This window comes from Penicillium samsonianum (assembly GCF_028829775.1).
Source record: "Penicillium samsonianum strain IBT 33392 chromosome Unknown utg000009l_segment0_segment0, whole genome shotgun sequence".
In the NCBI taxonomy this organism is placed as follows: Eukaryota; Fungi; Ascomycota; class Eurotiomycetes; order Eurotiales; family Aspergillaceae; genus Penicillium; species Penicillium samsonianum.
The window spans coordinates 1,973,948-1,986,432 of record NW_026643267.1 but is presented as its reverse complement, the minus strand read 5'-3'; the positions used below and the strand labels follow the sequence as shown (position 1 = coordinate 1,986,432).

At 49.8% G+C, this 12,485-nt stretch overlaps 5 protein-coding genes across 5 annotated transcripts; 1 reads left to right on the top strand and 4 right to left on the bottom strand.

The window, feature by feature from the left end:
* Positions 1–965: 965 nt before the first annotated feature.
* Positions 966–1,145, top strand: N7471_013641 (uncharacterized protein; the record flags this gene model as incomplete). The annotated part of the gene is made up of 1 exon (XM_057286360.1): positions 966–1,145. The coding sequence occupies one exon, from the start codon at positions 966–968 to the stop codon at positions 1,143–1,145; it is 180 nt and encodes a 59-aa protein (XP_057129685.1).
* A 1,404-nt stretch (positions 1,146–2,549) lies between these two features.
* Positions 2,550–3,530, bottom strand: N7471_013640 (uncharacterized protein; the record flags this gene model as incomplete). Its single annotated transcript, XM_057286359.1, has 1 exon — positions 2,550–3,530. One exon carries the CDS (start codon positions 3,528–3,530, stop codon positions 2,550–2,552), a length of 981 nt encoding a protein of 326 aa, XP_057129684.1.
* Positions 3,531–3,604: 74 nt separating this feature from the next.
* Positions 3,605–4,850, bottom strand: N7471_013639 (uncharacterized protein; the record flags this gene model as incomplete). Its single annotated transcript, XM_057286358.1, has 4 exons — positions 3,605–3,802; positions 3,858–3,953; positions 4,015–4,334; positions 4,388–4,850. The coding sequence occupies 4 exons, from the start codon at positions 4,848–4,850 to the stop codon at positions 3,605–3,607; spliced, it is 1,077 nt and encodes a 358-aa protein (XP_057129683.1).
* A 1,970-nt stretch (positions 4,851–6,820) lies between these two features.
* Positions 6,821–7,128, bottom strand: N7471_013638 (thiamine diphosphate-binding protein; the record flags this gene model as incomplete). Its single annotated transcript, XM_057286357.1, has 2 exons — positions 6,821–6,859; positions 6,916–7,128. The coding sequence occupies 2 exons, from the start codon at positions 7,126–7,128 to the stop codon at positions 6,821–6,823; spliced, it is 252 nt and encodes an 83-aa protein (XP_057129682.1).
* An 824-nt stretch (positions 7,129–7,952) lies between these two features.
* On the bottom strand, positions 7,953–9,551 carry N7471_013637 (Major facilitator superfamily domain general substrate transporter; the record flags this gene model as incomplete). Its single annotated transcript, XM_057286356.1, has 2 exons — positions 7,953–9,203; positions 9,270–9,551. 2 exons carry the CDS (start codon positions 9,549–9,551, stop codon positions 7,953–7,955), a joined length of 1,533 nt encoding a protein of 510 aa, XP_057129681.1.
* Positions 9,552–12,485: the final 2,934 nt, after the last annotated feature.

Below are 12,485 nucleotides of genomic sequence, written 5' to 3'. Positions count from 1 at the left end.
ATCGCCTGGTTTATGAACGTTTGGTCACAATTTCACCGCCCGCCAATTTTCCTCACGTTGGAAATTACGTTGAACCCTCGCGTTAATGGTGAATTATTAATTTCATCTCCTTACGATTTTATCATTTAATTGCGGTCAGATCGATCTATTTTCGTTGCCATTTGAATTGGTAAAGCACTTGTCCCGAAGTCCTGCTCCCCTACGGATTTGAAGCTCGAACAGACGGATATCACACAATACGCATTATTTAGCTCCTGTCCCAAAGACATAGTTAATGATGATGATGAATTCATTTGCCCGATGTAGCCCGCTCTAAATACATGCTGCTATGCGGGAGTGCTGTTAGGCCAGCCGACAGCTGAAAAGGTGGTCGCTACTCGGTCCACTCAGACTACTGACCCACTGATCCACCGGCACGGATCTTGCCAAACGCTATGCTGTTCAGGCGGTTGGTGTATGTTAGACATGTTGACCATTGGACACGAATAATGTATTTTGTTATTGACTCAAGTGTAATAGACAGTTCGCGTTTCGTGCGCATGTCAATGTTGACGATATGAACATATGTGGTGAAAGAACTGAATGGCAGCCGGTGAGAATTCAATTTCTCGTTTTGAACAAAATGGCACATCACAAATATGTAGGGTGTTTAATAGACATTATAGGCCATGCCTTCTCAGCCGAAGACTCGCGGCCCCGCAGACTAACGACAAGGAACGAGAAGATGGGTCACGTGATGAAGGAACGCTGGAAGCACCCCGAGTATCATAACTCGTCTAAGTTTGTAGTCAATTGCAACTGGCCTTGTCCAACTAAGTCGAGTTCCGCATCAGCCCTTCACAACCGACTCCTCATACTTTATCCTTGGTCCACGAATAATGCCCTCGAATCTTTCTCCTGACCATCTCTTCTCACTCCTTTCTTCTCATACCCCTCTCTTCTCATACCCCTTCGTACCCTACATCATGAGCCAAGCCAACAAGCCTAAAAACGTCGAACAACAGAACACGGATGGCCGGCTTTGTATCGTCGAGCAATACCAACAACTATGGGATCATATCTATCGAGATACTTGTGAACAGGTTGATATAATTCGAGGTGATACATGCCATGATACGCTCTTGCATACGCCTATGAAGGACTGACAAGTATCTTGCTGTATAGGCTGAAAGGGCGGAAGGCTGTAAGGTAAGTGGCACGAAGAAACTCGGCCAACAGCGATAACCACGCATTACTGGTCCAGAGAGTGATACTGCCCCTATAATCAGATGGATATATTGGGTTCATTTGTGCATGTGGGGGCTTTAAATTCGTCGTTATTATCAGCCTCAACAGAAGGAGAAATCTGTGATTTTCAGTCAGACAGGCTTTAAAGTTGGTATTCCCGTTCGTTTGTTTCCAGTCAATTGGGGCTGAAACTTGAAGGTTCGTTTGAACTTGTGCTCTGAAAACCTATTGCAATGAATAAGCGGTAAAATTTTTTTTTAAGTATGAGGCTTACAACTGGCGGCACCCTGGCTTAGTAACCATAAGGGCCCTCGGTCTTCTGACTACGGTCTATATGGGTCACAAGTATTTTGATCTAGATCTCAAGTTTGCAAGTCTGTAGGCGCAACTACTGTAAGTATGGAGTACAATGCTTAGTTTCGGACCGGCCGAATTATTACCCGGCGAGCATCTTCCGCCAAGCAAGACCTTCCTTTTCTACTTCCCAGGATGTTCTTCGTTCGCAACGGCACTCGGAACTCCCAATCATTTTTGCGATTCACCTTACTCGACCCAACGCACGGCCCAGTTCCCGGTGTGGGAATTGGGCCGTGCGTTGGGTCGAGTATCTCCAACTGAAACCGACAATGATCATCACATGGCTCGCGAAGGCTTCTAGAACTTTCGAGTAGCAGACCAACCACGCATTGCACTTCCTATGCCTGCTCCCAGAATAGCAACCCAAGGCCAATAGAGAACGCTGGATGCCTCAGCTTTCTGTCATTTATAATGACCTATAGGGGGGACACTAGTGAACATCGGTAAAAGCAGCAATAAGCGCAATTCCTTGTTTGCTATATACATAGCCAACCAAATCCAAAAAGCAAAAACATACAACAGTGAGGATTCGCTGGTGGTCACCCACCCAACTACTAACTCACCGGCGTGTGGCTTAAGTACGGCTGAGCGGACGGGAAGCCCTGTTTTCCACACCCTATGGTCGTATGTAACTTGTTATGGATGAGATGGGACTATACAATGTAAAGGGTTAAGGTGGTGGTGAGTGGGTGATGGGATAGAAGGGTGAGTGCGCTATAGATAGGATAAACTGTTGTACCTAATAATGATCATCTAGGCTCCTCTCCTACCCCTAGGTAGTATATGTTCGGCTTTAAATACTCTATACGGAGATCTCCGTCAGACAGCAGGGAACAACGGAACAACCTTGCAGACCACAGCTAATTTAGGGCGTTGTTGAAGGGAGATCAAAGCTAATTAGAGCGTCTGTTATTTTATAATCATTCCATGCATCATATGGCGAATCACATACACTTGTGTGGTCATCAGAACTTTAATGTGAGGAGGAAGGTGACCAACCGCGACGAGTAGACAGGGCATGTTTCTAACCGATCACGGTGCCATGACGAGAAGAGGGGTACCGAAAAAGGATGCAGGGAGACCCCGTCCACGCTCGCGGGGCCACCCTCAGAAATCCAATTCTCGAATTCAGGCGAGCCCACCAGATTCGACTGACCCAGCTCGATTTCATCATGCGGCGCTGTCATAACGGTGTCGCCCTCAGGCGTGTTAACGCCAGGCGCCTTGGCGCTGTAGGTGCAGAGAACTATGGCACTAGCAAACAAGCCAGCAGGTCCTAGTACGTTGCACAGACGTTGGTCGTTGGGCTTGTAGAGTCTGCTCTCACGCTCATAGATACGCTTCAATTGGGCGGCGTGGTAGACCGCCTGACGACCGTCTGGAGATCGAGCCCAGATACTAATGACATTTTCGCTGTTGGCTTCCTGGCAACCCGAGCAGCATTTCTTGTGCTCGAGCAACCGGAGATTGGCATAGAGCTTGAGGCAGAGAAGGTGGTACAGGGTAAGGTCGAGACCGAGGAAATGGTTGCAGTCGCTTAAACATTCCCCAAAGAAGGCATCTTCCAGCTTGTCGGTATCTTCAATATGGATTCGCCAGTCCTGAGGATATCCTTTCCAGAGCTTGACTCGGTCTGCGGTGCGGTTCAATTCAGGTGAGCGGTAGTGTCGATGATGTTCCTCGTGGGCCTCTTTAGAAACCCCCCATAGCTCCGACAAGAACGCACAGAGACTGAAATGATTATCCTCCAGGGACAGTTGAGGCATTCGAAGACACCCAGTCATAAACCCCCGCGACTCCAGTCCGTCGCGAACCATTGTGAAAAATGCACTTTTGGTCCGGCCTGCCGGTTCATACCACTGCAAGTTTGTTCTGTCCGCCCTGGTTTTTGCTCGCCAGAGATCGTCTGACACAGGCAGTGGCGGTCCGAACTCTTGGTAACGCATGGTAGGGGGCGATCGAGAATAATGCACAAATAGGTATCAATGCGTAAAACCGCGTATACCAGCCTAATGAGGTATTAGAAAGTGTGTGGTTGTAGATATGGGGAAAAGCTCGGGGTGTACCGTCTCATCTCCTCAGCTTGGACCCATCGATCGTCAGCGGATTGTACGTGTTCTTCCGGGTGCCAGCGATCATCCAAGACACCGAGCCGTCGCAAAGTGAAGATTGCGATATCGGTCCACTGTGCTGCCCAGTTCAAACTAGATGCAGGTGCCTAGGACTATTAGTTAACCTGTTCCGTTTTCTGGCTATCGAGGAAGAAATCCTACATCTCCGAGAATCGCATAGATTAAGGTGATGACCAATGCTTGTAGAGTTGGTAATGATATGTCAGTTGTTGGGTCTGCTGTCAAGGCTTGTTCCGTCTATTCCAATATTAATATTTCCGTACTGCAAAGCTTGGTCCACCATAGAAGCGGCACTCACTATCTTAGGCATTAGTGCCCATGTTAGTTCCTGGTTGATTGCGCACGGTACCAGATGGTGATGGTTAATATTTTGCATCCACATTAATAGGCTGGCCAACGCACTTGTCAACAGATTAGTCTGCTTTTCGGGTGCAAAAGTGGGAACGTGTAAAAATGGCCACGCTTGATGGAAATGTTCGAAGTCAATGGATTTGACCTGTGAAGTAACGAACTGGACTTGGCTCGTAATGACCTCGTGCAGCTGCAACCACCCACTAGATGATGCTGGGGGAGATATCTCAGGGCCAGTCATTCTGGGTATTGACGTAGCTGTGTTTGCTAAATTTTATCAGAGTCGTTCTTAAATGTACTAGCTTGTAGCTTCCGCTCACTTGAAAAACTGCGGCTGAGGGTCAAGGTTGGTACATCGCTCATGAGTATTTCAGACCATTGATCTATACCGAAGTGATCTCTGGTTTCTGAAGATTGCCGTACTAGGGTGTCAAATGGGAAGCTCATAATGTCCAATGTCTCGCCATAGTACAAAGGAGGAGTTGTGTTCGGGGTGGATGTGCTTGTGTCGATCCCGGACTTCGTGCTCATTAATGGATCGGTTAGCGGTCGCAGGGGGTCTTGATCTGCCTCCAGATTTCTCCAAGTATTGGCAAAACTGTTGCTCGCACTTCTGTTCATCGGTGGATTCCAATCTAGTCGCATGGGGGGTATATCCTCTGCAATTGGGATGATCGGATTTCTAGCCCTCTCGTGGTCTACTTCCTCTGTAGGTTCGATTGGCCTCTCCTCCTGCAGGGAACCCTTGCGGATCGATCGCGTGGCAGGGATGAATACCTGCATGTTAGATGGTCCACGCACGCAGGGTTCCCCGCTGTCGGCACATGTGGAACAGGGGTAGTTCGAATCACACTTTGTTTTACGACGGCGACACGTTTGGCATGCTAACGGTGTTCTTTTTGCGCCGTCTGGAGGTAACTTATGCTGGAGCAGGTGTCGGTTCAAAATATCACTGTTGGATCAATCAGCCGATCGTTTTCTACAGCCAAGATGCCAAGCGACCAGCGAGCGGCTCTTACCTCCTGGAAAAACTTCGCCCACAGATGAAGCATTTATGTCGACGCGAGCTTGTATGTGTGACCAGATGGCGATTGAGATGCTCTTTCCGTAGAAAGGATTTACGACAGTCGGGATCAGTGCAGACAAAGGGACCCGACGAGGCGGCGGGGGCTCGACGGGAAGGTGAAAATGCCATGTTCTTCTCGGACAAAGGCGATCAAGGCGATTAAGGCGATCATGAGTGGATCAAGGATCAATGCACTTCCTCCGTGTAAAGGGAGTTGGGGGGTTGGGGAGGGAAGAGAAAAACCCGGGAGACGAAGAGTGCTAGCACCAGGGGGGAAATCCAAGGTCTTAAAAACGGAGATCGTGATTGTTAGCGGTCTCTACCCCGGAAGACCGAATATAACCTCAATAACCCGCTCACTCTATGGCAGAAATATGCAGGCATAGAGTTGTCAGAAGATACCCGTGGACGATCTGCAGACGGACTCCCCTGGGAATTGGCCCCCAATCCTACAGGGTTGCCCCACACAAAGGGAAAGAACCACGCGCCAAGCACACACAATTATCCGATTGTCGAAGATTATTCGCCAAGAGTAGCCTGATTCTGAGATCCAACAGCCTCCAAGGCCCGTGTGAGTGGTGGAGCTGGGTAATGATGCAGGGTCCATATGCGGGTGATGTAAGACCACTATATTGTTCTCGCCTTCTCTACTCCTCTCCTCTTAGATCCCTTATCTGGTTTTTGTTTCTTCGGATAGCAACTCAAGCTTCGTTCGTTGCCCCTTTTCTCTCCTCTAGATATGGCGCTCCCCGAGTATTTCCCTTATATACGACCTCGCGCCGTCAAGTTACCTACCAGTGCCAGGCTCCTGCATCTCCGACGCCGTTAATCTATCGTCGAATCCACGGATTCCAATCCTTTCAACCAATTACGGCCGATGGCAACCCTAATTTAACCAATTGCCTCCTTTTTTAATGCGCTTTCGGCTACATTCGTATCCACGGTGACCAATACAGAAGAGCGCACACCTTCACCGTAAATGACGCGTGCGCTAGTCGCTGACTGCACACAGACTTGGGTTGTGGCTATGCTCTGTCTTGACACTAACGTGCATATGCAGCTAAGCGGCGCCAAGGTCCACGGGAGGTTGGGTCCTCCTCCCAGAGATATAACCGGCCCTTACATTTTTTACCAAAATACAGACCCTCGCAAGCGAGGGTCCCGCCAGCTATATGCAACGTTTTTTTTATAATCTTACACTTTTACCTTCTCACTACCCACACCACCAAAATGCCTAAAATCAATAGAGAATTGGAGAAATAGCTTCTGCTAGCTCTCGACTCTCTATCTGAGCAGACAAAGCCTAATATCACGAAAACTGCGCGAGAATTCGCGGTTCCTATGCACCGACTACGCCGGCGATGGAACTGAAGGTGATACAGATTCCACCTACTAAGCTTTTTGAGACTCAGGCTAACAAGCGGCGGGGGTTTTCAGGAGACCGAACACGCGATTAATCTAAACAATAAAGACCCTATCCTCACCGAAACAGTGTTCAAATCCCTATATACCAGAAATCATACCCCTCCACGCCTTACACATAATTCGAGAATAACAAAGGCCGATGACGGACATGTGCCTGGGATGGATAGACAGCCCGAAGGACAGTCATCGCGGGAGATACAAGCAGAATGTGGAGTCACTGAAGAACCAGAGGTGCATATTGATGAACAATCCGATGAAATAGTTAGGGAAACTCTGGGGAAGACTCCAGGGAGACTGATCCCTGGGCCACAGATAAATGAGAAACCAGCCCTAACAGACGGAATCCTCTCAACGTACATCACCGAGCAAGAGGGCGAAGGGCGCATGACAGATCCGGTCTTCGATCCATGGGTCGCTGGGACAGGTCATAATACGAAAGAACCGTCCATCGTGCTGCCTCTGCACCATGACCTCCATGATGCTGGGGTGGTCCGAGCCCAGGTTGACGAAACAGTGCGTGATGCCAGCATCCCAGATGGCCTCGAAGAAGGCAACCGACGCCGTGTACATGATGGGCGGTTTTAGTCGCCGCAGTTCTGGATCAGTAAAAGCAGTATTACCAAAAAGAAACGTCGAAAATAAAGACCGGCTGCGGCAAAGAGTAGACTCAGACGCGGGCGAGGGTTGAGCCATTCAGGTTCTGCGCAGGGCGGCGCCGAGCCGTTTTACTTTTAGGGGCCATGCCATCCCCCCCCCAACAAGTCAGCGTGGAGGCCAAGCGGCCAAGCCCACCCAGCAGGCGAGTGGGTTCAACCGAGTCCACGGCCTAGCCTCCTACCCCTTGATCCCCTGCAACGTAGGCTGTAGGGAATGGAGTCGCTATTGAGATCTACCTGGGAGATGTGCTGTGCCTGTTGGCATTGCTCCACCTATAGTGGGTAGGGCAAGTAGCGAGCGAACAGACGAGTCCGCAGGCTGGGTAAGGGCCAAAGCCAGGTTTGGAGTGGGCTTGTTACATTGGGACTTTGGGGCAGAACAGGACAGGAGAGGGCAATATCGAATCGAACATAGCGTATTTTACGCGGATGCATGGTGGAATGGGCACGTGAGAATACTCCGATAGGATTTGTTTTTATTTACAAGTAATAATTACTAAAAATCTTGAAGACTCTCTCGGCAGGGAAGTCCAAGAAATATCACGCAAGCTACATGATATGTATGCCAACAGGCCTAGGTAGTAGCTAGACGAGCAATACCAAGAAGTGGACATGTTGCCAACTTGAAAGTCTACATCTGTTAATGACAATTGTTTTTTTCTTCTCTTTTTTTTTTGAGAGTAGACCCAGACCCAGACCCAGACCTATATGCTTCGGACGAATCGTCGTCTCATCTCCTTACGGAGTAAACCGAAAGCTAGGGTGGTGGTCACCCAGGTTGTTCCTCTCCTCCTCGGGCAGATCGAGGATCTGGTCACGCTCACCAGCAGTTCTCTTCTTGTTCTCGCGGCGCATGAGGAAGAACATGGCCGTGGCAGAAATAGCACCAAACCACATCAAGGCCAGTGAGACGCTGTAGCCTGTCACGTAGGGGCGGCCGGTGTAGACCTGGCCGTTGGGGCCGGGTACGGGGCTCTCGCTGATGAGGAAGATATTGGCGCCGATGATACCAGCGACGTTGCCGACCATGACCTGGATGGAGGCGCCGAAGGCTCGCTTCCAGCGGCCGGACAGGTTGTTCTGCAACCAGCCCAGGCACATAGGGGCGATCATATAGGCACCTCCGAAGATGGGGAAGACGGCTCCGAACTTGTATTCGCGCGACTTGCCGACTTGGTTGAGCAGCATCGAGTAGCCAACGGTGGTCATGAGGGCACCAGCAATGATGAAGCCGAAGCGGTGCTTGAGCCGGTCAGAGGCCCACGCGCCGATGATCATCATCCCGGCGGCGAAGACGTAGATAGGGATGGTCCGGACCTGGGCTTGCTGGGCCTTCCAGCCAAACTCGTTGAGGATCGTAGGCAGGAAGAAGGTGCCAGACAGGCCAGCCACGCTGACCCCCATGTAGAGGAAGCCCGCGAGCCAGATCTTGTAGTCGCCCAGGGCGCGCTTGGCCGATGACTTATTGAGGGTATCCATGCGGCACGCGTCGGCGACGTCGAGTGCCATGCGGTGGCGCAGCAGGTCCTTCTCCTCGGCATTGAGGTACTTGGTCTGCTCGGGCCAGTCAATGACCAGGAAGCTGAAGGGGATTGCCAGGCCAGAGGTGAGGGCGCCCTCGATGATGAAGATCCAGCGCCACGCGGCTAAACCGTGGGTCCCAGCCAGGCCAGTAATGGCGTACGCCAGAAGGCCGCCAAAGGCGCCAGCCACAACCGTGCTGCAGAAGAAGAAGGACACGCGCTTCTGGTACTCGTGGCGCTTGTAGTAGAGCGACGTGACGTAGATGATGCCGGGGAGCACGCCGGCCTCGAAGATACCTAGGAGGAATCGGAGGCCAACGAGGGCGCCGTATGAGTGAACGAAACCCATGCACATGTTGATGATGCCCCAGCAGAACATGAGCCTCGTCAGGTACAGGGAAGGGCGGAACTTGCTGATGACCATGTTGGAGGGGATCTCAAAGATGATGTATGAGATGTAGTATACCTGCGCATCAAAGTTAGCCCTGACTTTGGTCGCACTCAGTTTTGCTACTTTTCTCGCGAAACTTACAAAGAGGGCTATATTGAAGCGGGTGCCCTCAAGCATGTCGAGCTCAGCGGCCATGCCCTGGATGCGAGCATTGCTGATGTTGATGCGGTCCAAGAAGGACATCATGTAGATCACAAAGAAGACAGGCCAGATGACAAGATCAAGCTTCAGCAGCAGCTTGCGCTCCGCCTTGGGGTCAATTGGCTCATCGTCCGTGGCCGACAAACCGCCAGTCTCGGGCGTATCCGGGACGTAGGCCTCGTCCATCTCCATGGGCTGCTTCTCTTCAACCGTCGACGGCATGATGGATTGTGGTGTGCAACTGACGAACACAAGTCAAATTTGGGGAGGAGAACAAAGGGGGAGAACAAATACATAGTAAAAGAGGCTAAGATCAGTAGTGACACAAGAAGGCCACAACTGTAGCGGAGATAAGCGAGGAGAAAGAGAACAAAAGACAACAGAGGACAACGGCACTAGGCTTGCCAAGAGATGCGGTAGTTTGAAGGAAGAAAATAAATCGCGTCTCGCCTGTCGGGCTGAATCGAGCTCCCCATGGCGGCGCATGAATTGGCCACGCACAAGATTCCCACAAGGTTCTACAAGCCAGGGGCAGCGTAGGGTACGAGGACGGAGTCGTACTCGCCCAGTCTTCCTGCTTCCGTTTTACATCTCCCCCACAGCATAAGATGAAGCACGGAGGCCGCACCGAGCACTCCTACTCCAATCCAGATTTTTGCGGTGTCGTTTCGTGCCGTCCAGTCCCCTTTTACCCTGTGTGATTGGACATTCCATTCGGATCACGTCGCTGCCTTGCCAACTAGTGCTTGTGTCATGGATAATGCCCCTGACAATACTGGAACGATATATCAGTTGGTATGAATGAATCACCTGACTGATAATGGCCAAAGGGAAATGTTGATAAAGGACTTGACCGGGGACCGGATCGACACCTTACCCCGCTCTGATCTTGTCACAAATAGCTTTGGGTCCCCAGACCCAGGATAGTTCTGACAATAATTAGTCTTGCATCAAGAAGGCAATACACATCGTTCCAGACCTCTCCTATTAAAGAGTCATTGTATCTTACCTGTATACTGTATACCTTTATAATTTCATCATGATATTTCCTGGATCCCGACCGTGTTAAAGTCTCTGTCGCTCTTTACTACATCACTAACTATGCGACCAAGGATGACGTTTCACGTGGTCAGATGGTAGCGAAGGCTGCGTTGTTGAAACAAGCCATTGATCGAGCAAGCTCTATTGCTGCCCCAAGCGCGGCAGACGTCAGGCTTCGGCGAAAAGGAACGGACAACTTTGCTCTCCGCTGTTTTAGTAGCTTGTCACAGGACGGAGAAGTCAGTGGTGTGCAAGTGGCGAGCACATTACTCCAACTCCCTTCCTACTACACGCTGAACTATCATTTCACACGCTTGAATCTCTGGTCCTGAGACGATATTTTCGGTCTATCATCCATTAGGTGGTTCTGGGGATGCTGTCTCATCCGATACAATTGGAGAAGAACCGTGCAATTACGACCAAGGCGCGACCGCACCTGAAAATATATTCGACAATTATAAACTGCGAGGAGCTCTCTTTTTGAGTACTGCCTGGTCGTACGCACCAAAAGGCTCCAGGACGCGACGACAGAAGACATTCCATTTCATGAGACACATCCATGACACCGTACCCATGTGCACAGGCTGGCTCGATCTGCGTCCCAAACGGCCACTGTGACCCTCCAAAGCGAGCTGACAGAGTATCAGTCCTCAGAGGATTCCATGCCAGGTGGACGCTCTACGACCATAGCAATTCAGAATGATCTGGCCGAAGTTCTCCTGGGACTGTTCATTCCTTGGCAGAACTTACCCTCACTTCTTAACCAAACACCCACTCACACGCGACCTTCTTCGTCATATCTGGCTGCCTGTGGAGCCAACACTTCCTACATATATTCGTACATTTGCTCAGAACATCAAACTCTTACAGAAATTGAAGAGCGATTGCCATGCTGACCAGTCCTAGGAGATAGCCTCGTCGATCAGTTTTAATAATACAAATTGAAATGCAGACATAGTGTGGGCAACAGAAAGAAGAAGTGATACATTAAATGGGCCAAAAAAGTTTTTGGAGTGAGGAATCATCATGTTGATAAACGATAGAATGCAACGGCTATCTAGGAGTCGACCGAACGTGCATTGTCAACGACGATACCAGTACTACTAAATAAATAAGGATCGAATAATTAATAGCGTGCTAAGTTGTCAACGAGTGTTTAAAGGCCTATCAATGCTGGTGAAAGCATGAAGGTCAACCAACGGGCAAGAGAAGATTTATAGCCGGTAATTAAACAATTGGTTGTCTCAGGAAACTGACTACAAAATGGTCGAAAAGAATAACAAACCGATTAATTTATTTATCTTTTTAATAACGCAGTGAAAGAAGTAAGGTGTTTAATGAGTATAATTGGCTAGGGAACATACTCCACTCTAGATCAAACGAATTTTCTAATACCCAGACACCCCCCAAGAATTAGTTAACTATTTCATCCTACAGTACTTGGTGAGGAGGGAACTCTCTTGTCTCTCTTCATATGGCCCTCCCAAGTTACCTACAATCAATATGACAATTCCTCCTCGCTCCATGACTGTCATTGATGGCGAATTCCAACGCCTGAAAGGCATCAGAGAGATATGCTTTGACGAAGACGTCATGGGGTTTCTCTAGGACGCACAGTCAACGCTCAAATACAAAGGGATATGCAGCCAGCGAGGACCTTTCAAAAGATCACTCATTCACTATGCTGCAATGGGTGACTGTGTCGAGCTCCTTCTTTATCTCCTACAAGATGGGACAGCAAAGGATGACCTCGACCAGAACAAGCGAACGCCTCTCTCTTGGGCTGTGCAATACAGTGCATTGCGTGCGGTGAGGCTTTTGCTGGACAACGGAGTGGAGATCAATTCCATGGACGATATGTATACAACACCGTTGTCGTGGCTGATACAAGCGGGTAGGGGCCCGAACCGAGCAGCCACGATAGATTATCTGAGAAGGAATGGTGCAACGAGGAGAGGTGCCACACGGGCTTCGATCAAGAGGAAAATCACCCAAGTTTTTCCCTCGTGTTTTTTATAGTAGAGCTTTAGCTTATCGCCTTCTGCTTTAAGAAGATAAAGCATCCCTTGTTTACGATTATATTTGGGCTGCTCTGCAGGCTCTCTGAAGGCTCAC